At 42.7% G+C, this 26,988-nt stretch overlaps 1 protein-coding gene across 1 annotated transcript; it reads right to left on the bottom strand.

Annotated features, from left to right (window-relative positions):
• Positions 1 to 13,855: 13,855 nt before the first annotated feature.
• Positions 13,856 to 19,347, bottom strand: LOC110499906 (actin, alpha cardiac muscle 1). Its single transcript, XM_021576970.3, has 8 exons — positions 19,277 to 19,347; positions 17,634 to 17,785; positions 16,752 to 16,991; positions 16,489 to 16,573; positions 16,162 to 16,323; positions 15,571 to 15,762; positions 14,545 to 14,726; positions 13,856 to 14,316 (listed from the first exon to the last, which is right to left on the bottom strand). Exons 2-8 carry the CDS (start codon positions 17,760 to 17,762, stop codon positions 14,173 to 14,175), a joined length of 1,134 nt encoding a protein of 377 aa, XP_021432645.1. The 5' UTR covers positions 17,763 to 17,785; positions 19,277 to 19,347; the 3' UTR covers positions 13,856 to 14,172.
• Positions 19,348 to 26,988: the final 7,641 nt, after the last annotated feature.

Here is a 26,988-nt window from a genome sequence, read left to right as displayed (position 1 = left end):
TCTGCCAGGAATTTACGACATGAGGTAACAGAAACTGGGTGTAGGAGAGAGTGAGAGAGAGGGGGAAGCCACTATCTACACCCAGAAATGGCCACGTCATGACACTGTACTCTACTGTAAGTCATGTGGACACTATAATCAAACCCTGTACTGTACTGTAAGACAAGTGGGCACTATAACCAAGCTCTGTACTGTTCTGTAAGACACGTGGGCACTATAACCAAACCCTGTTCTGTACTGTACGTCTATCCCATTTACTATGTTCTGAGCTCTAATGAGGACCCTAGTGGACGGGACAGGGATCAGCTGGCACTCAGTAATTCACTTTGTCATGGTAGAGAGGACTTAACACTACAGAAGAGCAATCTGACATGGTCAGGGACCATAGCTGCCAATCCCTGGGTCAGGATGCAGGGACAAGTTTAACCTCTCAGTGATTGTACACTCTTAGAAAAAAGGGGTTCCAAAAGTTTGTTTGGGCTGTCCACAGAGGAGAACCCTTTTTGGTTCCAGGTAGAATGCTTTAAGGTTCCATGAAGAACCTTCTGTGGAAAGGGTTCTACCTGGAACCAAAAAGGGTTCTTCAAAGGGTTCTGCTATTGCAGAATGGTGTGTGTAAGAACCCCTTTATGTTTAAGACAGCACATTTTTTTCTAAGAGTGTACCACACACCATGCCTGTTAAATAGCACTGTAACTGTTCTACAACAGTGGACTGTTGTTTCTGCTGTGTCCCTGTTGGTGTCATTAACCTGGGCTTTTGTCGACATTGAGGGAACCTCACTGACACACCCCCCGTGTGTCAGTGAGGTTCCCTCAATGTCGACAAAAGCCCAGGTTAATGACACCAACAGGGACACAGCAGAAACAACAGTCCATTGTGGCCATGAATGCTCTCTAGGGGCAGGGCCAGGGGCAGGGCCAGAGGGAGAAAATAAATCAAATTAGGGTGAACCAACCTCCAGCAGAAGAACACAATCCAGGGTGGAATTGGGAAGAAACCCATGGGAGTTCCCAATGTGAAATTATTTTGGCATGTCAAAATGTGTAGTTGCTTTTTTTTAAGGAGAATTCTACCATTTTGCATTCCCAGATTGACCTGTTGTTCAATCAACACCTGAACACAACACCTTGACTCCAGATGATGTGCCATATTGCCTTAGCGTCCAGCGTCCGTCTGCCTGCCTGAATCAGGGCAGAGATGACAAGGACCTCTAACATGCTGTAAACGATTCAGTAATTCACATAGGTGGGCGGTATAAAATACATTTTATATCACGGTATATTCCAGATGTATTCAGTATTTCACTGAAGAAAGAAATTAAGAAAATTGCATACATGTGTGGTGCTATCGAGGTAAATCACCCACCCCCATGGCCATATAGTAGCACCATGACTAGGACAGCAATGGGTCCAGCCACTGAAACAGTCAAATCAGAGAGGAGAATGCTTTCTCACCATGGACCGTTAGCAATAGAGACTGCTGTGATACCAGCACCACTGATTGGACAGCGACATTTGGAGATCCGTCTCTCTGAAACAGCAATACTGCGCCACAGTGTTAGGTCAGGGTTTTGGGTGATTTTATTAGAGAAATCTGATCCCAAGTATTCCAACACATAAATAGAGAGGCATATGTGATCGTATCCCAAAGAAAATTTAGGTTAGAAATTATTCAGTTTTTCAGAAATATGTCTGGGATTCTTCGTTCAATTTGAAGTGTACAAATTATTTATAACTATGTTCCGGCCTCCCGACCATCCGCTCAAGGAAAATGTAATTGGGGACCTCCGGCTGAATGTAATTGGGGACCCCTGGTGAAGACCTATAGCCTGGGCTAATTTTCCAACACGCATCCCTAAAAACTACTGTACAAATATATGTTTTCTTAAACTCAATATTAGCATGGAACAGACATAAATAACAAAGAGGAAATGGGCCTTCAAGGAGTACAACCCCAAATACTGCACCACTTCTCCAGGTACAGGTACAGTAGCCTAGTTGTTAGAGCATTGGGCCAGATGTTGAAAGGTTGCTGGATTGAATCCCCGAGCTGACAAGGTACAAATCTGTTGTTCTGCCCCTGAGCAAGGCAGTTAACCCACTCTTCCCCAGGCGCTGTGGATGTTGATTATGGCAGCCCCCCGCACCTCTCTGATACAGAGGGACACATTTCAGTTGAACGCTTTCCATAACAATTTGAGTCGATTTGATCTAGGCCAATTCTGGATGAAGCATACAGACATTGTCAGTCCACACACTGTAACACTGTAATATGAGGTAATATCTGTAATATGAGGTAATATCAATATGAGGTATTATCAAGAGTAAAAACAACTCTGAAATGTGTAAATTACTGTAAATTATGGTGTACTGTGGGAGAATTGCTGTATTTCGAATGGTACTCACCCCACAGAATACCGTACCGTATCTTTGGTGCACCAAAAACCTTTTGACCACTAGTGGGTGCACGGTATTGGCTCGTTAACATATTTTGAGACGTGCCTTGTAAAAGGCCGTATTTGTTGAACCCGTGAGTGAGAATTCTGTACCAGTTGAACTCATATGTGGTTATAGTGCCCCATGAAATGATTCACTTTAGCTAACCAGTCACCACCAGCCTTCTAGTTAGCTATCATCTGCCTGGTTAAGAAACACGAGCTGCTTTACGAAATTAAAAACAATAGCAGAATTGAGTTTAATAGTAAAACAACAGTCTAGCTATATTTTTCTCTCACTTAAGCAGGCTCCAGAAAAATAGGCTGTCTGTGAATTTCTAGTCTTGCTCATCTCTACCACTTTTCCCACTGCATTTCATATGAAGGTGCTGTAACCAACGCAGTCAAGTTTCCCTGTTTTCCTCTGAGAAAACAGCTTTTTTCTTTCTATCGTACGATTTACGTTCATTAAGCATATCGATGCCCGTTCTACAACTAGGCTAGTTGAGCACTTGGACCAGGACTCGAGCACTGCGACTCTGACTTCAGCAATAGGGACTGGTGACTCGATCATTGGTGACTGGGACTTGGACTCGAACTCGAGCACAGGGGACTTGGGACTCGATTCGGACTCGAGGTTTAGTGACTCGACTACATCACTGGGTGAAACAGTCATTAGCTCCCATTCAACCTGTCGAACTTTGATAACAATAGCAATGACGTGACCGAGTGACAGAGGTGCAACCCATACTACTTTGCCAGTACTTTGAAGCACCATCTGGTGATTCTCTCTCTCTCTCTGTGTATCTTTCTCTCTCTCTCTCTCTCTCTCTCTCTCTCTCTCTCTCTGTCTTTCTCTCTGCTTGTGCCTTTTCATTCTGTATGTAATGTGCAGTATCTATGTAGGCTGAATTAGGAATTTACATGGCCAGATAATCCTTATACAATATCATATTTTTCTCATATGTTTGTCATATTTCTGCTGTTGGGAAGAGAATAGGATGTTATGCAAAAAAACATGTTGAAAGGACAAGGCTATGTACGTTTGCAATACATTAATGAGGCAATACAAATGTGATTTGAGTAAAATGAAAGTGCATTTAGTTGACTAAAATGGTCCACTGTTTTTGTCATTTTGACAACAACTAGACTAAATCATTATTCAAATTACAAAAATATGAGATATTTTTGTCAAAATGACTAAGCCTAGACTAAATCAAAAAATGAGAGCCAAAATGAAAATGTATTTGGGTTCTCAGTGGATGGATGCCCACTGATCTAGCTTAGTCCAGTTTGTCTCCTCTGGGTGAGTTGAAAGCATCGTTAGCTACAACACAGTAAATAGGGCAAGAGACATATGTCTGGCAGTTAAGCAGGCCAAAAGGTCTTGGTCTCAGATGTGTGTGTAAAATGGAAATACTGTAGGTTTAACAGTTTAACGCATCACTGGCGGAACAAATCAATTATCTCGTGGGCTAGAAAAGGATGTCCATCCATCAAGTGGAACACCTAGGGCTTATACTGCACAGTGGGCTGCGACACTCAGTAGAGCTGAAACAACACCTTCCACAACATAGGGCGATGTCCATTCTACACAGAACAACATCTACATCTGAACACTCTGAGACCTTCTAGCCTGGTCCCAAATCTGCTTGTGCTGTCTTGCCATGGCAATGACCACTGGAGTTGGAAAGACAGCACAAACATGTAATGGTACCAGGCTAGAGATGTTCCACTCTCCTGAGTAAATCCCTGGTGTCCAGAGAAACACATTTGATCTCATCTCCATTCCTGTCAATCTCAGGTATCAGATCCAACAGCCTCTTATCTTACTAAAGTTAACTGAAGTGCAACCCATGTCCATGAGTCAATATTTAGACACAAGTGTCAGAAACAGTCAATATTTAGACAGACGGGTCAAAGACAGTCAATATTTAGACAGACGGGTCAAAGACAGTCAATATTTAGACAGACGGGTCAAAGACAGTCAATATTTAGACAGACGGGTCAAAGACAGTCAATATTTAGACAGACGGGTCAGAGACAGTCAATATTTAGACAGACGGGTCAAAGACAGTCAATATTTAGACAGACGGGTCAAAGACAGTCAATATTTAGACAGACAGGTCAAAGACAGTCAATATTTAGACAGACAGGTCAGAGACAGTCAATATTTAGACAGACGGGTCAAAGACAGTCAATATTTAGACAGACGGGTCAAAGACAGTCAATATTTAGACAGACGGGTCAAAGACAGTCAATATTTAGACAGACGGGTCAAAGACAGTCAATATTTAGACAGACGGGTCAGAGACAGTCAATATTTAGACAGACGGGTCAAAGACAGTCAATATTTAGACAGACGGGTCAAAGACAGTCAATATTTAGACAGACAGGTCAAAGACAGTCAATATTTAGACAGACGGGTCAGAGACAGTCAATATTTAGACAGACGGGTCAAAGACAGTCAATATTTAGACACACGGGTCAAAGACAGTCAATATTTAGACACACGGGTCAAAGACAGTCAATATTTAGACAGACAGGTCAAAGACAGTCAATATTTAGACAGACGGGTCAGAGACAGTCAATATTTAGACAGACGGGTCAAAGACAGTCAATATTTAGACACACGGGTCAAAGACAGTCAATATTTAGACACACGGGTCAGAGGCAGTCAATATTTAGACAGACGGGTCAGAGACAGTCAATGTTTAGACACATGGTTCAGAGACAGTCAATATTTAGACACACAGGTCAGAGACAGTCAATATTTAGACACACGGGTCAGAGACAGTCAATATTTAGACACACGGGTCAGAGACAGTCAATATTTAGACACACGGGTCAGAGACAGTCAATATTTAGACACACGGGTCAGAGACAGTCAATATTTAGACACACGGGTTAGAGACACCGAGACACTAAAATTACAAATAAACTTTCTTATGGATACAAAAGGGTAATGAATTCTTTATAAACCTCTCTCAGTGTAAGGGAATTGCCAGGGCCAGGAAGCTAGTGTCTCTCAAGGAGATGAGAGAAATTTCAAACACAGAGTTTCTTGTGCTTCACTGGTTATGCTTCATATCATATACCCTCTATTTATCTGCCTTTAGATTACACTCTCTTCACTATCTTTCAAACTCTGTTATGTGCTCTTATCTGAAGCCCAGAACAGACGACAGACATGGCTTTTATATTTACCACTTTGGAGAAAGCCTGGGTCCAAACACTGTTTGAAACCTTTCAGCGTTTGCATTAGCCTGCCTAGAGTGCCGGATGGGTTGACAGTTACTGCGACTTTCTTCTATTTGCCCAGATTCCGTTTTTGAAATGATTTCCAATCATATTTGAACTCAGGTCTGCTATGGCGCATGACGAGCAACCGACACTGCCAGGCCTAGAATCCAGCTGAAAGAGCCAAACCAAGCCTCTACCACTATGGCCTGGTTCCACATTCTCTGTAGTTGCTGGAACTGTGCTAGAAAGGGCAATATGAAAATAAAACTTCACAGTCAGCCCTGCCCATGGGAGGCACCGTTCTATCCAGATGATATATGTATCTGTGAATCTGCCCTGCTATCTTGCATTATTGATAAGGAGTGTGGTGAATGTGATCATTAATAGATTTAAATATTGATTTAGCTCTTTCCTTCATTAGTAACATTACAGTACCCTTCTGTGGCAAAGGAAGCCTTGTAGGATGGAAATTATAGTTTAACTGACAGCTACATTGCATGACTATATTGTTTATATTGAAAGCCTGTCGTGTGTGTGGTGGGTCTGGGTAGGGTACTGAACTGTGACAGCAAAAATAACAACATTTCCATTGTCTCTGTATAACGAAGCAACAAAGATGTATTGTATTTGTATGACAGAAAGGAGATATCCAGTTGAGTGCAGGTCAAAACGTATGCTCTCTGAGAACGTCTAGGTGAGCTGTGGAGGACCAAGGTCTGTGCGGAAGATCAACTAGAGTGTGAGACTGTAGTAGAAATCATCCAGTGAGTGAAAAACTGTTAGATGCTCCGTTGTTGTGTAATACATTTAAAACATTTTTACATATCTTTATTTACGAAGTTCGAAACGTTTTTAAAAAAGACGTTGTCGAACACCATGTGAACCTCGACGTCATGCTCTGTTTTTAGAGGACAAAGGAAAGAGCGCCATAAAAACAAACAAAATAAACATGAAATGAAGTCATTTCTTTAAAAAGAAAACATCCCTAAAAGGACCAAAAATAAGAAATAATACTAAGAATTACAGGATTCATTAAATGAAGGGATTTATTCCACACACCCCCAGGTACGTCCCTCTTTTTGTCTATACAATTATTGGGCAAGGTACAATCTGATGGGAGTTGGACAAAAAAGTAGCCATCTTTAGTTGCAACCTAGTTGTCATATTTTCCATTGCATACACATTTTTCAGTCGTTGAGTCCATTGACTTACGGCAAGTGGTGTGAGCCAATTGACCGTAATCATTTTCTGTGCGATCATTAACAGTACCCGTAACATGTACATTTGGTTATTATCTTCCAGGTTGCAAGTTATGTGTAATACATTCTAAGTGAGCTGTGAGGAGTATAGGAGTGGACTAACTGGCCAACTGACCTGCAGAGGTCACTGGGTGGTGTGACATCCAGCCGTTTGTCACAGCGATGCAGAGCCACCAGGATCTCTTCCAGATTAAAGGTGCCCCCGCAAAAAACCCTCTCATCTCTGTCTCCGTTGCTATGGAGGCCCTGCTTGGAAACCCCATGGGACCCTCAGCCACCGGTATAACAATGAAGAGGGGAGAGAACAAACTGCTTGCCTGCATAATATTGCATGCTTGAACAATGCTGCTGTCCTAAAAGCTCACTGAAGAAACAAATCAATTAGAGCCGTACTGTAAACTCCTGGTAGGCTGTATAGTCTGCTGGGGATTTTGGAGTTAGTAAAAAAAGAAAGAAAGAAAATGAAACCAGATCTCAAAGGAGAAACACACCTTCTTGAGGGAAAGTGTCTAACAGAGGAGGAATGTTCATAGAACCCCAGGTACTGCTCTGCTGCCTGCCAGCACTTTTACTGCACTGCTCCCCACTTAGATACTTAGATAATGAAATGTGGTATTGCATTTCTCAATAATGGTCCTCAGATGCCTTCAGTAGATCCATGCCTGACTGGTGCCTGAAAATTCAAACAGATGTCACCATCTACTACTGTAGGTCTACAAAGGCACTATTACCATTGGGAAATGAACCATTGGGAAATGATCTTCACATCTGCTAATCATTGTAGTCTTGTGAAAATGGGCATAAAATAAATGAAAGTGAATACACAGGGGATTGGGTGATCAGCTTGGAGCCGCTGCCTTGGCTATAGCGATACAGTGTTCTATGTAACTCTATGGTTCTGGCGTACAAACAGCTTACAGCCTTGAAGCTGGCCCGGTGACTTTGAAAGGACACAGATAAATGTGTCAGAAAGCTTTAAGTCGTGAGTTCCTCATCACCCTGCCTGCTTGCCAGCCAGATAGCCACCCCTCTCTCTCTCTCTCTCTCTCTCTCTCTCTCTCTCTCTCTCTCTCGCTCTCTCTCTCCACACACTTTCCCCCACCCCAACTCCCCGCTCTCTTGTAGCCAAGATTGATTATTCATCATCCAGACGGAGTAACAAAACACCTCTCTGTCCTCCTCACCTTCATGTAAGAGTAGCAACGAGTGAGTGAATGAATCGCCAAAATAAAATTGTTAAAGGGAGGAAAAATGGCCAGCTGTTTTGACCAAAGGTCAAAAAAACAATGTACACAGCGAGTCCCAAATGGCACCCCATCCCCTATATAGTGCACATCTTCTGACAATGGCCCATAGTGTCCAGGTCAAATATGGGGTGCCAGGTAGCCTAGCGGTTAAGAGTGTTGGTCCAATAACTGAAAGATCGCTGTTTCAAATCCTTGAGCTGACAAGGTCAAAAATCTCTTGATGTGGCCTTCAGTGAGGCACTTACTGTAACTCTAGTTTATCTGGATAAGAGCATCTGCTAAATGACAAAAATGTAAATGGTGTCATTTGGAATGCAAAACGGTATCTCAAGGTGAGCAAGTTTTCTGTCAAGAGAGATTATGTTCAAGATGTTTCAGCAGCATTGACTGGATGGTAGGTGGTAACTGATTTCATATTTCTGACAATAATCATTTTTTAAGTAGGCTAATATTTGACTTATTTATATCTGAGGACAAAAGTATTGCACTTGTCAGACTGCACTAATTTCATTGTACTATTGTGAAGTATAGTCTTGTTAGGAACAGCACAGTTTGGCGTTGCCATACCTCCAAAAGGAAAGCCTAGTTTGCCAAGAGGCTAGGAACAGCATAATAACAATTGGGTGATAAGTGAACTTGAAAGTGTAATTGGTTATAATTACAGTTGTGGATTCAGTAATTCACCATTTAGGCTAATGGCCACACACACTTTTCAATCAACAGTGAAAATGACACAATTTATATTTATTTACATTTACTCAAATGAAAAAGCTTGCAATGTCATAAACGTTTTTCCGGTTACATTGATATATTGATTACTCTAAAATGTTAACCATTAAGACTGATCTCCTTTTTGAATGCAGAACTTTGAAATTGTACCAAGCAACGGCATTGAAAACAGAGAACATGGAATCGCCTTAGAGCAGCTCCCCAACTGGTAATCCGCAGCCGAATTTGGTCTGTGGGTGATTAGGTCCCCCAAGTTTTCTGAAATATCTATTTACATATATATATATATACACAGTACCAGTCAAAAGTTTGGACACACCTACTCATTCAAGAATTTTCTTTATTTTACTTTTTTCTTCATTGTGAAAGAATAGTGAAGACATCAAAACTAAGAAACAACACATATGGAATAATTTAGTAACCAAAAAAGTGTTAAACAAATCAAAATAGATTTTAGATTTTAGATTCTTCAAAGTAGCCACCCTTTGCCTTGATAACAGCTTTGCACACTCTTATTATTCTCTCAACCAGCTTCACCTGGAAGTGTTCCAGCAGTCTTGAAGGAGTTCCCACATATGCTGAGCACTTGTTGGCTGCTTTTCCTTCACTCTGCAGTCCAACTTCTCCCAAACAATATGAGGTCAGGTGACTGTGGAGGCAAGGTAATCTGACGCAGCACTCCATCACTCTCCTTCTTGATCAGATAGCCCTTACACAGACTGGAGGTGTGTTGGGTCATTATCCTGTCGAAAAACAAATGATAGTCCCACTAAGCGCAAACCAGATGGGATGGAGTATCGCTGCAGAATGCTGTGGTAGCCATGCTGGTTAAGTGTGCTTTGAATACTAAATAAATTACAGACAGTGTCACCAGCAAAGCAGCCCCACACCATCACATGTCCTCCTCCATGCTTCACGGTGGGAACCACACATGCAGAAATCATCCGTTCACCTACTCTGCGTGTCACAAAAACACGGCGGTTGGAACCAAAATCGCAAATTTGGACTCATCAGACAAAAGGACAGATTTACACGGGTCTAATGTCCATTGCTCGTGTTTCTTGGCCCAAGCAAGTATCCACGAAGGCCTGATTCATGCAGTCTACGCTGAACAGTTAATGTTGAGATGTGTCTGTTACTTGAACTCTATGAAGCATTTATTTGGGCTGCAATCTGAGGTGCAGGTAACTCTAATTATCTTATTCTCTGCTGCAGAGGTAACTCTGGGTCTTCCTTTCCTGAGAGACAGTTTTCTCATAGTACTTGATGGGTTTTTGCAACTGCACAGTTCTTGAAATGTTCTGTATTGTCTGACATTCATGTCTTAAAGTAATGATGGACTGTCATTTCTTATTTCTTATTTGCTTATTTGAGCTGTTCTTGCCATAATATGGACAAGGTCTTTTACCAAATAGGGCTGTCTTCTGTATACCACCCCTACCTTGTCACAACACAACTGATTGGCTCAAACGCATTAAGAAGGAAAGAAATTCCACAAATTAACTTTTAACTTTTAATTGAAATGCATTCCAGGTGGCTACCTCATGAAGCTGGTTAAGATAAGGATAAGAGTGTGCAAAGCTGTCTTCAAGGCAAAGGGTGGCTACTTTGAAGAATCTCAAAAATAAAATATATTTTGATTTGTTTAACACTTTTTTGGTTACTACATGATTCCATATGTGTTATTTCATAGAGTTGATGTCTTCACTATTATTCTACAATGTAGAAAATAGTAAAAATAATGAAAAAGCCTGGAATGAGTAGGTTTTATATATATATATATATACTGTAGGGAAATCTGTTTCAAAGTATTTTCACACATAATAGGGATATACTGTATATGTGGTCGTATACAAATGTAAACAAGATTTGAAATTATTATGTTTTAGTCAATGCTATACCCATCTGTTTGGGTTCTTGCAGTCAATTTGCATTCTTCAAATGATTTGAAATTATGTTCTGGCCCCCTGACCATCCACTTAAGAAAAAATCGTCCCGAGGCTGAATCTAGTTGATGATCCCTGTCTTATTGCCTACCCAAATGAAACCACACATTTGATAAATATCACTGTAGTTTTTCAAGTCACCATGATTTTGAAGTGAGACAGGGAAAACTGTATGCTATTCAAATCAGTAATAGGCTAGTCTATAGGCTACACAACATGTAAATATAAATGTACTTGTTCTGTACTTGAACTTCGATTCCATATACCAGACCCGTATTCTTTTTTGTTGTTGTTGTTTTTACATATAGCGATGAGAGAATAAAACAATAGCCTACCACTTACCTAGAGAGATTGGAGCCGGGGGAACGCGACTTCTCCTTTTCTCCTCCTCTAGCCTACGTCTTCACCTTCGTTTGGAGTGAAACCAAAAACTGCCAAAACTTTGAAGGCTTCGTGGACTGGGTAAACCGATTATAATGTTATTTTTCTCTCTGTTTTAAGTATCGTTTTCTGAAATGGAACGTGGTGTGTGCGCTACATCTGCTGAGCTCGCGCGCCCGGGGTATCGCAGGGAATGATGGGGTTTGGAAACAGGCGGCTGATAAACCGAGCAGAATAGAGTGGAGGAGAGGGGGAGCAGAGAGAGAGAGAGAGAGAGAGAGAGAGGGCTTCGCGATGGAGGAGGGGTCGTTATTGCACCTGTCTTAACACCACAGCTAAACTACAGTATGGACCCCAGGGGAAAATATTACCCCCCTAATAATTATGTTTTGTAATAGTTATATTCCCACATATTTTGTTTTACACACAGACAAATAAAACAACATCATTAGATATTTACCAGGAACCTGCTGGGAATAGTATGAATTAAGTGTAATAAATGGTAATGAATATTACCTGTAACTTTATCTTTTCAACTCAAATCAATACAAATACAGCCTTATTACTTAGTCTAAGCCTATAACATAGTTGTAAACAATGGTCAATATTTAAGAGTGATGCTTGAGAATTATAGAACCAAACACATGAAGAGAATTCTCTGTAACCATATATTTTTTAAATCTACAGTATAACATTCTAAATATTGAAAACAACATTTTAATCATATACAGCATAGAACTACATACAGTATAATTTTTATTTTAATGGGGATCGACCATTGATATGTACACCCAACCTGATTGGAAAGGTGTCATCTTCTGTAGCCTACATCCGCCTATGTGGTCCCTTTCTCTTCCTGTTTGATTCCTTCCTTCCTTCCTTCCTGTGAGAGAGATGTGGTCGGGGGAAAATAAATCATCCCCCCCATCCCTGATACCTCCACCTTAATTTATCTTTAACTTCTCTACCCAGCCTGGAAAGGAGAGGCGAGACAGAAGTGGGTCAGAGGCTGCTGGGCTGGCTGGCTGCAGAACTAAGTTTGGCATCATAACCTTATGTTACAGTAGCTCGCTCCATGAGAAATCACAATCACTCACAGAGCAAGAAGTAAGAAGTAAGCCTGAAGTAAGCCTGAAGTAAGCCTGGGTTGTATTATAACCAAGCATACAGGTGGAGGAAGTTCATGTCTGTCTGGCTGCTCAAAGAAAGACAAACAGCTAAATATGTTGCTTCCCCATTCTTCTATTGTGTCTGCATTTTTCGGTCAGTTGTGCCCATAATCACGACATTGTGGCCCTTGTCTACCATAAAAATATATAGAAGTCAATGGATTTGTCAAGAGATATTAGGGTACAGAAGCCCATTCTATACAAAACCTAACTGTTATTTATTCAAAGTATATATCCACAGTAATAACAAATTCATTGCATTTTTGTACTGTGAAATGTGAAATGAGGTGCAGTAATTTACAGGGTGGAATTAGTCTTATTTGTTATTTTCTCTTTCAGACAGCTTGCTAGACCAATCAAACAATTTACATAACAGTCAAATAAAATGTTATTGGTCCCATACACATATTTAGCAGATGTTATTGCGGGTGTAGTAAAATGCTGTTTTCAACACAGAATTGCAAATGTATTCATGAATATAAATTAAAAATCTCTGTGGAGAAGTGCAAATTCACTGTAGTGCACTACTTTTGACGCTGCTCAAAATTAGTGCACTAAGCTACTGTCGAAAGTGGTGCACTATACAGGGAACAGGATTTCAGAAGTAACCCAAGTCAGATAATCAAGTTGCTCTCGTGTTCCCTGGACAGTAATACTGCAATCTCCCTCTGATTGGTACCACGTGAAGAAGCAGACGAGACACTCCCATTCCCCTTTCAGCAGGATATATAGCATGTAGCAGAGTGTCGTTAGAAAGAAAGGTCCATGGTACATACCGCCTCTGTCCTAGATTGCAATTGCATGTCTTATTCTCATGTTGGGAGGATGTCTACACTGCTACTACATTTGGCTGTGGCTCCAAATATTATCTAACCTGTAGTACAGATGAAATAATATTCTCTGTATGTTGATGTATCTGTTGCCTGCAACATATTTGACTGTGTTTGTCATCATATAGCTAATGTGCAAACAACACCCAAGAGTTTATTGAACGGGTCTGAGCGAGTGACTTCACCGCCCTGAAAAGACTAACTTCTGCCACCCACTGGGCGTTGCATCACATTACAGTATATTTCAACTGGGACCTCATCGACATCAAACTAAACATCAAACCCAAACCACTTCATTTGATGTGTAGTTGTAATGTAAATGTATGGAGTCCACTCAGATAATAATGGAAGTATATTAGCATTTTTTTTTCTATGTTTGAAAAAGCTTTCAACAGAAAATGTCAAATGTCATATGTGTAAATAATATATAAGCATATCCCAGAATTTCTAATTAGTGGAATGGAAATGCAGTTACTCTGCATGCTCTGTGACATCTATTAACACTGTAGACGTGTGATTATGCAAAATTGTCCTGGAAGAAGCCATTTTTGTCAAACTACTTTTAATGAACCTGATTATATTACATTTCATGAGGTCACATAAGCACAGGGAAGTCAAAAGGCAGAATTCATTTATTTAGCAATATCAAATCAAATTTTATTGGTCACATACACGTGTTTAGCAGATGTTATTGGTCACATACACTGTGTTTAGCAGATGTTATTGGTCACATACACTGTGTTTAGCAGATGTTATTGCGGGTGTTGTGAAATGCTTGTAAATATGCTGATAGTCCGATGACCCGTAATACAGATTGCACAAATAGTAAACACATACAATGGGTCGTTTGTGGGGATTAGAGACACATGAGAAAAACAGAGAGCAATGATTTTAGGGCAGGAAGAGAGTCGAGATAAGAGGAGAGGGTAATTTAGAAGCACTTCCTGTGGACGATTGAGGGCCCGGCCTCCTCATACTCGTCTTTGCTGATCCACATGGCCTGGAAGGTAGACAAGGAGGCCAGGATGGAGCCGCCGATCCAGACAGAGTATTTACGCTCAGGGGGGGCAATCATCTACAGGGAGCGATAGTCAGTGGTTAGGACCGAGTCAAGTTGGGTTTTTATGCAAAGTCAAGTGTCTATACTAATCGAACTTTGCTTCACCAAGGGTACTATAAAACTTTTTCCTCAAAGTACTTTCAGGTTCATCACTGTTAAATAATTGACTCACAGTAATGGGATGGTGGTAAGGTTAGCTGGATGTAATTATCAAAGAGAATAAGATGCATATATTATACATACCTTGATTTTCATAGTGCTGGGGGCCAGGGCTGTGATTTCCTTCTGCATGCGGTCACCGATACCAGGGTACATGGTGGTACCGCCGGACAAGACGTTGTTGGCGTACAGGTCCTTACGGATGTCAATGTCGCACTTCATGATGCCGTTGTATGTGGTCTCATGGATACCAGCAGACTCCATACCTATGGGGATAACAAATAACAGACTTTACACCCATATTCTGAACTGCATACCTATGGGGATAACAGTCTTTACACCCATATTCTGAACTGCATACCTATGGGAATAACAGTCTTTACACCCATATTCTGAACTGCATACCTATGGGGATAACAGTGTTTACACCCATATTCTGAACTGCATACCTATGGGGATAACAGTGTTTACACCCATATTCTGAACTGCATACCTATGGGAATAACAGTCTTTACACCCATATTCTGAACTGCATACCTATGGGGATAACAGTCTTTACACCCATATTCTGAACTGCATACCTATGGGGATAACAGTCTTTACACCCATATTCTGAACTGCATACCTATGGGGATAACAGTCTTTACACCCATATTCTGAACTGCATACCTATGGGAATAACAGTCTTTACACCCATATTCTGAACTGCATACCTATGGGGATAACAGTCTTGGGCAAGAGAATAAAGAAACAGAGCAATGGATTCTGAGCCTTGTCATGTGAGGTGAAGCCTCCGTTGGAAAAGAGAGGATCAAACCAAACCACAAACTTCATAAGCAAGATATAATAGACAATGAAATATTGACACACAGAGTACTCTCGGGAAAATTATATCAATAAATATCCTTCATGAATGATCCATATGGTGACTTTTACTTCCTCTTATCCTGCATGATCTTAAATACATTACTTGTGCTACAGCACAGAATATCTAGCCTGGTCCCAGATCTATTTGTGTTGTCTTGACAACAGCTATATAGGAGTTGACAAGACAAACTGATCTGGGACCAGGCTATTGAACATTGTGAAGTTGTAAGAATTTGTACTGACCGATGAAGGAGGGCTGGAAGAGGGTCTCTGGGCAACGGAACCTCTCGTTACCGATGGTGATGACCTGTCCGTCGGGCAACTCGTAGGATTTCTCCAGAGAGGAGGAGGAGGCAGCGGTGGCCATCTCATTCTCAAAGTCCAGGGCCACGTAGCACAGCTTCTCCTTGATGTCACGCACAATCTCTCTCTCAGCTGTGGGATTCAAATATAGCATGGAGTTTGTGAGATCATGTTGCCAACCGTGGACAGGCATAAAGGAAGAAACGGTAACTGTAGAGGGGGACCTTAACCTATGTGTCAAATCTAACTACACTGATCAGGCTCTTCTACAGGCACAGTCACTACACTAGGAAAATAATGAAGGATTGCAGCTACTCTATTTTGCCAATAGGATACACTGTAAGATAATGAGAGATCAACAAAGGTGACAAGATGCAATTAAACAAAAAATCAGGTGTTGACACATCATATCAACTGGGTGAAAGGTGACATTTTTATGATACTGTTAGAAGGTACAAAAAAAACATTTCTGTCAATATTGATATAGTTGTATATGAGTTTGGTTGTATCTAAAAAGGTCTCCATGGTTACCGGTGGTAACAAAAGAGTATCCTCTCTCAGTGAGGATCTTCATCAGATAATCAGTCAGGTCTCTGCCAGCCAAGTCCAGTCTCATGATGGCGTGGGGCAAGGCGTAACCCTCATACACGGGCACGTTGTGGGTCACACCATCACCAGCGTCCAGCACAATACCTGCACAGGTGAGACACATTAGTACAAACACACTGACGAGCATCATAGTGGTCAATGCCAGGGTTGTGGGTTTTTCATTCCTGCTGGTGCCAAACATTCTGAAAATGTATGCATTCGCTGTACCGTACGTCACTTTTTGGGTTTTGGGTTAGGAGGCGCACTCACCTGTTGTACGACCAGAGGCATACAGAGACAGCACAGCCTGGATGGCCACATACATAGCTGGCACATTGAAGGTCTCAAACATGATCTGTCAGGAAGAAAACCCCACGGTTTTAGAAAACAGGCTCATGAATCCATTATTTGGCAATGCACCTAATAATAAAGCAAATATAAGAACATCATCCATCAACATTAGTTGTGTTGTAATGCTAAACAGCATAAGATTGCCAGCCAGGTAATTGGATTAATTAAGGCAGGTGACCCACCTGGGTCATCTTCTCCCTGTTGGCCTTGGGGTTGAGGGGGGCCTCAGTGAGCAGGACAGGGTGCTCTTCAGGGGCCACACGCAGCTCATTGTAGAAGGTGTGATGCCAGATCTTCTCCATGTCGTCCCAGTTAGTGATGATGCCATGCTCAATGGGGTACTTGAGGGTCAGGATACCTCTCTTGCTCTGGGCCTCGTCTCCTACATAGGAGTCCTTCTGACCCATACCCACCATCACACCCTGCAGGGGAAGAGAGAGACAGGCAAGGCTCATTCATATGTACAGTAGGTACAGGTCACAGCAGGGAGGACGGGTTTGTGGTAATGACTGGAGTGGAATTAGTGGAATGGTATCAAATACATCAAATACATGGTCTCCAGGTGTTTGATGCCATTCCATTTACTCCGTTCCGGCCATTATTATGAGCCGTTCTCCCCTCAGCAGCCTCCTGTGGTCCAGATGTGAACGTGAACAGCAACAGACACATATTGATCTGCAAATGACACACGGTCTGGTTTCCCAGACCCAGATGAAACCTACTAAACTAAAAAAGCATGCTCAATAGAGAATCTCCATTGAAAGTGTATTTTTTTTGTTGGTCCAGGTCCAGGCTTCCTCTGGGTTCAGGAAACTTGTCCGTACTGTAGTCTGAGTGCCAGTCTGTTTGTGCCATCATGCCAACTCCTTTTCACTCATCGCCATGCCATGTTTGGCTTGGTAACGACAGCAATGTAGTTGGCAAGAGCACAAACAGATCTGAGCCCAGGTTAGCCATACTGTAGGAGCAATGACCGACTAACAATAGTGTTGCGGCTCTATTTCAGGAATGACCCCTCTGATTGACATGGAAGGGTAGTAGAGGAGAGTAAGATGGGGTCTGACCTGATGACGGGGGCGCCCCACAATAGAGGGGAATACTGCCCTGGGGGCATCGTCACCGGCAAAGCCAGCCTTCACCAGTCCTGAGCCGTTGTCGCACACCAAGGCTGTTGTCTCTTCCTCGTCACACATGGTTGAGTCCGGTTACTGTAGGCCTACACACACAAGCACGCACACACACACACACACACACACACACACACACACACACACACACACACACACCAAACAGACCAGTTGTCAGGTGTGTCAGAGTGCAATGTGTTTCACACATGGCATATGGTAGTAACAAAACAAGGTATTAAAGAGTATACTTTTTAGCCAGTAGTTCTGAAAGTAGCGCTCACGAGTGGTCCCTGAAAATTGTCACATATGTGCAGATATGTGCACCATGTCATTGCTCTCTCGCTCTCTCTCTCTCTCCCTTGTGGGAGTGCATGATGAGACTCTTGCTAGCTGTCACTCAAGTGGCGAGGGACTGAAGCTCATTGGTTTAAATTTAATTACTAGGTTGCTGGCTCACATGGGGGAAAATGGAGGGAAAATGGAGAAGCACAGCTTCCAGAAAAACAGTCGCTTTCAAACTAGGGATTTTGTGGCTAATTGATGTAAAACATTAATTCTGCTCATAGATTATGCATGTATGAACAACACATTGACACATCCAGCCCAAAGTGAGAGGTTTAAAAAAGGCGTAATAGTTGCCAAAGTTCCGGAGCATGTCTTTAACAGTAGCTGCCCTTCCCACTGTGGTCTCATTCTGTAGCAGTGTCTCTGTCTGTCTGTCTGTCTGTCTGTCTGTCTGTCTGTCTGTCTGTCTGTCTGTCTGTGTTGTCTGTCTGTCTGTCTGTCTGTCTGTCTGTCTGTCTGTGTTGTCTGTCTGTCTGTCTGTCTGTCTGTCTGTCTGTCTGTCTGTGTTGTCTGTCTGTGTTGTCTGTCTGTCTGTCTGTCTGTGTTGTCTGTCTGTCTGTCTGTCTGTCTGTGTTGTCTGTCTATCTGTCTGTGTTGTCTGTCTGTCTGTCTGTCTGTCTGTCTGTCTGTCTGTCTGTCTGTCTGTCTGTCTGTCTGTCTGTGTTGTCTGTCTGTGTTATGTTACTGTTATGTTATTGTAATGTACAATACAGAGGACGGTGTTACATTTGAATCGCTTTAAGTGCTTAAAAGGTATTTCTGTGTTGGTCCTAACCAACAGCCTAAAACACAGTCAAAAGAAGTTCTTAAACATCTATTAAAGCAAGGACTTGTATTGCATTTCCTATCCACATTAGCCATGTGGTTGTGAGATCACTTATATATTAACATAATCTGTCAGAAAATACTTGAATGGCTCTTTATCTCTCATATTTGGTATTTGGTATTTTATTAATAAGATCCCGAGTTGCTGTTGCAAAAGCAGCAGCTACTCTTCCTGGGGTCCACACATGCCTGTAACCTACTGTGTGTTCTGTGTTTAAGTATAAATGATACATATAGATGACATAGTCATGTGTGGTAATTATGATAAAGCCATTGATCGTAAATTGCTTTGGATGAGAGAATAGCGTCTGCCAAATGACTAGCGTAAATGTAATACTATGAGATAAATTACTATTACGGTAATCCTATAATCCCATTGAAACAGAGAATTGCATGTGTGCTGGACTTACCCTGGAGAGCTGGACAGGAGGCGATGTGTTACAGTCCCTTGAAAGAGAGAGAGACGAGAGGAGAGTGCGCCTGGCTCACCTGCTCTCTGAATTTAAATAGGAATACGCAGGACCCATGCCATCACATACCTTCAAAACCTCAGGCCTTTTTAGGAGACATTGTCACCCTTACAAACCAATGCGGAACTTAAAAGCACAAACACACACACACACATACATGCACATACACACACACACACACACACACACACACACACGTGCGCACACACTCACTCAAGAGTCTCATTTGGCCTCTGATAATTTATAGCTGTTTGGCGGAGCCCTGGTCTATAGTTGGACAACTGGAAGACAGGTTGATGATGCATCTGCAGAGAAAGGCATGTTGGAGGCCACTATAAATAAGGTCTGGTGCATCAGTCATAATGGAGATATGGCTCTTTGTCTGTCTGTCTGTCTCAGTGTTACAGACAACCAACCAGAGACTAGTGACAACGCAAAGCCTTTATGGAACTCCCGCCAGGCCTTCAAAGGACTTTTCAGAGACTCAGTAGCAATGGGATGGGACAAAAGTCATATAAAGACATACAATGACAAGACTGTTTTAACCAATATAAATGTAGGACATACTTTAACAAACCAAAATAAACATCTATGGCTACTGTGTAACCGATGTGAAATGGCTAGCTAGTTAGCGGTGCGCGTTATTAGTGATGAATCCAGAGACGTCACTCACTCTGAGACCTTGAAGTGGTTGAATCCCTTGCTCTGCAAGGTTTGTGGCTTTTGTGGAGCGATGGTTGTTGATGTGTTCAGAGGGTTCCTGGTTCGATCCCAGGTTGGGCCTAGGAGAGGTACGGGAGCAACACTGTAATATTAATGTTATTGACCCGGATAACTCAGTTAGGCTCTGTCCAGCTGCAAGGATTGCTGCTGTGGAGGAGGAAGTCAAAGAGGGGTGGGTGTAACCTATGTGAAACGCATAGCTAGTTAGCGGTGCACGCTAGTAGTGGTCAATCGGGGACGTCACTCACTCTGAGACCTTGAAGTGGTTGTTTCCCTTGCTTTTATGGAGTGATGGTTGTTGATGTGTTCAGAGGGTCCCTGTTTCGAGTCCGGATTGGGACAAGGTGAGGGAAGGAAGCAACACAGTTACAACTGCTCAGTGTTCAATGACCAGAGAATGTGTCCCTCAGGCTTGGGCTTGACTCCTTCCAATGAAGTAATTGAATTATGTCATGTCAATGAGGGAAATGGGAATTTCAATTAACTGTCTGAATTGATCCCAACCCTGATGTTCCGACAGTAAAATGATTGTCCTCATAGCCTGTCAATGAAGTAAGTCTTTACACAGTGGTAAACCACAGTGACAACAGACTCTATTCCATACTGACCCTCGTTGACAACAGTTACTTTAATCTGGTTACCAGGTCTAATGACATCCACAGACCAGAGGAAGTTGTTCAGAAGGAGATTACCAAAAAAGGAAGTGATGGTTTGAATGGTGTTGAAGGAGGGGCGTCCACAGCACTTCTACTGAATGAGGTGGTTGAAACATCCCTAGATGCCCCCCAGTGGCTATTCAATTACTGACAAGAAGACAAGATTCAGAATCAGATGATAGTCTGTCTTTCCAGCCATACACATGGAACAGTAGCCTATTTCACCCACAGTCGGCATGGTTGCTGGTGGAAGAAGAGACTATTCAAATTATAACAAGTAAAGGGAGGAATTCTGATCTTTACCCACTAATTGGTCTTTTGACAGATCAGATCACCTCTTTTGCCAATAATTAGGTAAAATATCAGAATTGGGCTGCCTGTGTAAACGCAGCCATTAAGTCACACTAACACACTAACTAATAGGTTGACATAGGATAAGACTGTTAGCGTAGCAAGGTCATTAAATTATGCTGCAGTTAAGTAGTAAGGTTCATGTTATTTTAGAATTAAATCAAATCAAATGTTATTAGTCAAATGCTTCATAGACTAACAGTGAAATTCTTACAGGTTGTTTTCCAATGATGTAGATTTAAAGATACAGATGTTTATTTTATATAATAGAAATAGGGATACGAGGAATGAATACACAGTGAATAATAAATAACAATAAGGAGTAAACGATAACATGCCTATATACAGGGAGTACCAGTACTGAGTCAATGTGCAGGAGGACGAGGTAATATACAGGGAGCACCAGTACTGAGTTGTTGTTTAGGGGTACGAGGTAATAACATGGCTATATACAGGGAGTACCAGTACTGAGTTGTTGTTTAGGGGTACGAGGTAATAACATGGCTATATACAGGGAGTACCAGTACTGAGTTGTTGTTCAGGGGTATGAGGTAATAACATGGCTATATACAGGGAGTACCAGTACTGAGTTGTTGTTTAGGGGTACGAGGTAATAACATGGCTATATACAGGGAGTACCAGTACTGAGTTGTTGTTCAGGGGTATGAGGTAATAACATGGCTATATACAGGGAGTACCAGTACTGAGTTGTTGTTTAGGGGTACGAGGTAATAACATGGCTATATACAGGGAGTACCAGTACTGAGTTGTTGTTTAGGGGTACGAGGTAATAACATGGCTATATACAGGGAGTACCAGTACTGAGTTGTTGTTCAGGGGTATGAGGTAATAACATGGCTATATACAGGGAGTACCAGTACTGAGTCAATGTGCAGGAGGACGAGGTAATAACATGGCTATATACAGGAGCACCAGTACTGAGTTGTTGTTCAGGGGTATGAGGTAATAACATGGCTATATACAGGGAGTACCAGTACTGAGTCAAGGTGCAGGAGGACGAGGTAATAACATGGCTATATACAGGGAGCACCAGTACTGAGTTGTTGTTCAGGGGTATGAGGTAATAACATGGCTATATACAGGGAGTACCAGTACTGAGTCAAGGTGCAGGAGGACGAGGTAATAACATGGCTATATACAGGGAGTACCAGTACTGAGTTGTTGTTTAGGGGTACGAGGTAATAACATGGCTATATACAGGGAGCACCAGTACTGAGTTGTTGTTTAGGGGTACGAGGTAATAACATGGCTATATACAGGGAGCACCAGTACTGAGTTGTTGTTTAGGGGTACGAGGTAATAACATGGCTATATACAGGGAGCACCAGTACTGAGTTGTTGTTTAGGGGTACGAGGTAATAACATGGCTATATACAGGGAGCACCAGTACTGAGTTGTTGTTTAGGGGTACGAGGTAATAACATAACTATATACAGGGAGTACCAGTACTGAGTTGTTGTTTAGGGGTACGAGGTAATAACATGGCTATATACAGGGAGTACCAGTACTGAGTCAATGTGCAGGAGTACGAGGCAATAACATGGCTATATACAGGAAGTACCAGTACTGAGCCGTTGTTCAGGGGTACGAGGTAATAACATAGCTATATACAGGAAGTACCAGTACTGAGCCGTTGTTCAGGGGTACGAGGTAATAACATGGCTATATACAGGAGGTACCAGCACTGAGCCGTTGTTCAGGAGTACGAGGTAATAACATGGCTATATACAGGGAGTACCAGTACTGAGCCGTTGTTCAGGGGTACGAGGTAATAGCATGGCTATATACAGGGAGTACCAGGACTGAGTCAACATGCAAGGCTGCAGGCCCAGACGGCATCCCCAGCCGCGTCCTCAGAGCATGCGCAGACCAGCTAACTGGTGTGTTTACGGACATATTCAATCAATCCTTATCCCAGTCTGCTGTTCCAACATGCTTCAAGGGGGCCACCATTGTTTCTGTTCCCAAGAAAGCTAAGGTAACTGAGCTAAATGACTACTGCCCCGTAGCACTCACTTCCGTCATCATGAAGTGCTTTGAGAGACTGGTCAAGGACCATATCACCTCCACCCTACCTGACACCCTAGACCCACTCCAATTTGCTTACCACCCCAATAGGTCCACAGATGACGCAATCGCAACCACACTGCACACTGCCCTAACCCATCTGGACAAGAGGAATACCTATGTGAGAATGCTGTTCATCGACTACAGCTCATCATGTAACACCATAGTACCCTCCAAACTCGTCATCAAGCTCGAGACCCTGGGTCTCGACCCCGCCCTGCGCAACTGGGTACTGGACTTCCTGACGGGCCGCCCCCCCCCAGGTGGAGAGGGTAGGTAACAACATCTCCACCCCGCTGATCCTCAACACTGGGGCCCCACAAGGGTGCGTTCTGAGCCCTCTCCTGTACTCCCTGTTCACCCACGACTGTGTGGCCATGCACGCCTCCAACTCAATCATCAAGTTTGCGGACGACACTACAGTGGTAGGCTTGATTATCAACAATGACGAGACGGCCTACAGGGAGGAGGTGAGGGCCCTTGGAGTGTGGTGTCAGGAAAATAACCTTACACTCAATGTCAACAACACAAAGGAGATGATTGTGGACTTCATGAAACAGCAGAGGGAGCACCCCCCTATCCACATCGACGGAACAGTAGTGGAGAGGCTAGTAAGTTTCAAGTTCCTCGGTGTACACCTCAAGGACAAACTGAATTGGTCCACACAGAGAGCGTTGTGAAGAAGGCGCAGCAGCGCTGAAGAAATTTGTCTTGTCACCAAAAGCACTCACAAACTTCTACAGATGCACAATCGAGAGCATCCTGTCGGCCTGTATCACCGCCTGGTACGGCAACTGCTCCGCCCACAACCGTAAGGCTCTCCAGAGGGTAGTGAGGTCTGCACAACGCATCACCGGGGGCAAACTACCTGCCCTCCAGGACACCTACACCACCCGATGTCACAGGAAGGCCATAAAGATCATCAAGGACAAGAACCACCCGGGCCACTGCCTGTTCACCCCGCTATCATCCAGAAGGCGAGGTCAGTACAGGTGCATCAAAGCAGGGACCGAGAGACTGAAAAACAGCTTCTATCTCAAGGCCATCAGACTGTTAAACAGCCACCACTAACATTGAGTGGCTGCTGCAAACATACTGACTCAACTCCAGCCACTTTAATTATGGAATTGATGGAAATTGATGAAAAAATGTATCACTAGCCACTTTAAACTATGCCACTTTATGTTTATATACCCTACATTACTCATCTCATATGTATATACTGCATCTTGCCTATGCCGTTCTGTACCATCACTCATTCATATATCTTTATGTACATATTCTTTATCCCTTTACAGTTGTGGAATTGTTAGGTTAGATTACTCGTTGGTTATTACTGCATTATCGGAACTAGAAGCACAAGCATTTCGCTACACTCGCATTAACATCTGCTAACCATGTGTATGTGACGAATACAATTTGATTTGATTTGATAAAGCTCTCATGTTCTCAATGGTGCAGCTGTAAAGCCTTTTGAGGATCTGAGGGCCCACGCCAAATATTTTCAGCCTCTTGAGGAGGAAGAGGTGATGTCGTGCCCTCTTCACAACTGTGATGGTGTGTGTGGACCATGTTAATTCCTTAGTGATGTGGACACCGAGAAACCTGAAGCTCTCGACCCACACCACTACAGACCCATCGATGTGGATGGGGGCGTGCTCGGCACTCCATTTCTTCTAGTCGTCAACAAACTTGAAGGCCAGAGACTGTGATCAAGCCAAGGTAATAACACTTTAGGATGATTTGTGTCAGTGTCTTTGGCAGCCAGGGTTGGCGGAGGAGAGGAGGAGGAGAGGAAGAGGAGAGGAGGAGGTTATGTGAGCTCCTGCCCGTCTTTTAACTATGTCCTTCGCTAATCTTACAGCCTCATTGCCCCCCTTACTTTAGTTTATATTACATTACTGAGCTGCTTTACTGCACAGCAGGTCACAAAATCAACATGATGAACATGAACTCAAACATGATGAACATGAACACTGCTAAACCTGCAGCCCAACAGCAGTTTGCTATGTTAACTGGATAAACCTGAATCAGAGAGGTGCGGAGGGCTGCCTTAATCAATATCCACGTCTTCGGCAATCGGGGAACAGTGGGTTAACTGCCTTGCTCAGGGGCAGAACGACAGATTTTTACCTTGTCAGCACGGGGATTCGATCCAGCAACCTTACTGGCCCAACGCTCTAACCACTAGGCCACCTGCCGCCCCAGAAGGTGCATCAGATAGACAAACGGGCAAACTCAGTCTGAGAACCACCTTTAACCCAGAGACACAGATACAGACACAATGTTTTAAAGCCACAAAAGTAGAAGCATAAATGTTTTGCATTGTCTTCTTTACAGAAGCTCTACTATTAGATTATTTTGACCAGGAGGTTGCTAACCTCCTAAACCAGACTAACCTCTAACCTCATCATTGTTTTATATCAGGCTAGGAGATCATTAGCTCGTTCATGACTTTCTTACTCAGGGCCCATTGGACATAAAGCATATAAAGAAGTAGATAAAGCCTTGACCTCTTGTGTTAGAGGGTGACAACCGGCCACATGTGAAGCATGGTATTTGTTTATGGTTAGGGGTCTGGGGTGTGTTTTGACCTTGTAAACTGGGCCTTCATGTTGGTGCCCTGCAAAACACACACACACACACACACACACACACACACACACACACACACACACACACACACAGTAGCCTATTGTTTTATGAGAAGTCCTGTTGCCATGAGATCATGTGACTAAGGTCCTACTTGTGACCACCCCAGCATTCTCCCATAACTAGAAATAGCACCACCTCCCCCACATATATGACCAGGTGGGGGTAGACCTAGTCATTATTTCCTCAAATGCTTTCCCTGGATAGGAGCAGCTCAGTGGTGTGAGCACTGGGCACCATAGTAGGCATATGTAGATGGCCTGTGTTATTGGATTTAATATCTACTCGGTAAAGGCACAGAGAAAATAAAGAAAATAAAAGGAGCATTCATAGAAATGCCATAGAAAATAAAAGGAGCATTCATAGAAATGCCATAGAAAATAAAGGGAGCATTCATTTCTGGCATCAGGCCAGAATGGGGTGGGCTATTGGATCTGATTCAAAAGTAGCCCATGAACCAAAAAAAGTAACGCAATGCCACAGACAACCTGTCAATCATCATATATCTGTCACTCTGAAATGTTGATTTACTGTGACGACAGCCACAGACACTCAGTCACAATACAGTGTGTTGTGAAAAACCAGTAAAACCAGACACAACCAGTCAAAACCAGTAAAACCAGACAAAACCAGACATATACAGGTACATATACTGTACCAGTCAAAAGTTTGGACACACCTATTCATTCAAGGGTTTTTCTTTATTTTTACTATTTTCTAATTGTAGAATAATAGAATAACACATATGGAATCATGTAATAAACAAAAAAGCATTAAACAAATCTAAATGTATTTTATATTTGAGATTTTTCAAAATAGCCACCCTTTTCCTTGATGGCATGGTTTGCACACTCTTGGCATTCTCTCAACCAGCTTCACCCGGAATGCTTGTCCAACTGTCTTGAAGGAGTTCCCACATATGCTGAGCACTTGTTGGCTGCTTTCCTTCACTCTGCGGTCCAACTCATCCCAAACCATCTCAATTGGATTGAGGTCGGGTGATTGTGGAGGCCAGGTCATCTGATGCAGCACTCCACCACTCTCCTTCTTGGTCAAATAGGCCTTACACAGCCTGGAGGTATGTTGGGTCATTGTCCTGTTGAAAAACAAATGATAGTCTCACTAAGCGCAAACCAGATGGGATGGCGTATCGCAGCAGAATGCTGTGGTAGCCATGCTGTT

This window comes from Oncorhynchus mykiss, chromosome 2 (assembly GCF_057628025.1).
Source record: "Oncorhynchus mykiss isolate SJ-2025 chromosome 2, ASM5762802v1, whole genome shotgun sequence".
NCBI classification, from domain to species: Eukaryota; Metazoa; Chordata; class Actinopteri; order Salmoniformes; family Salmonidae; genus Oncorhynchus; species Oncorhynchus mykiss.
Note: the sequence above shows the minus strand (reverse complement) of the source record. Positions and strands in the feature narration are given on the sequence as shown.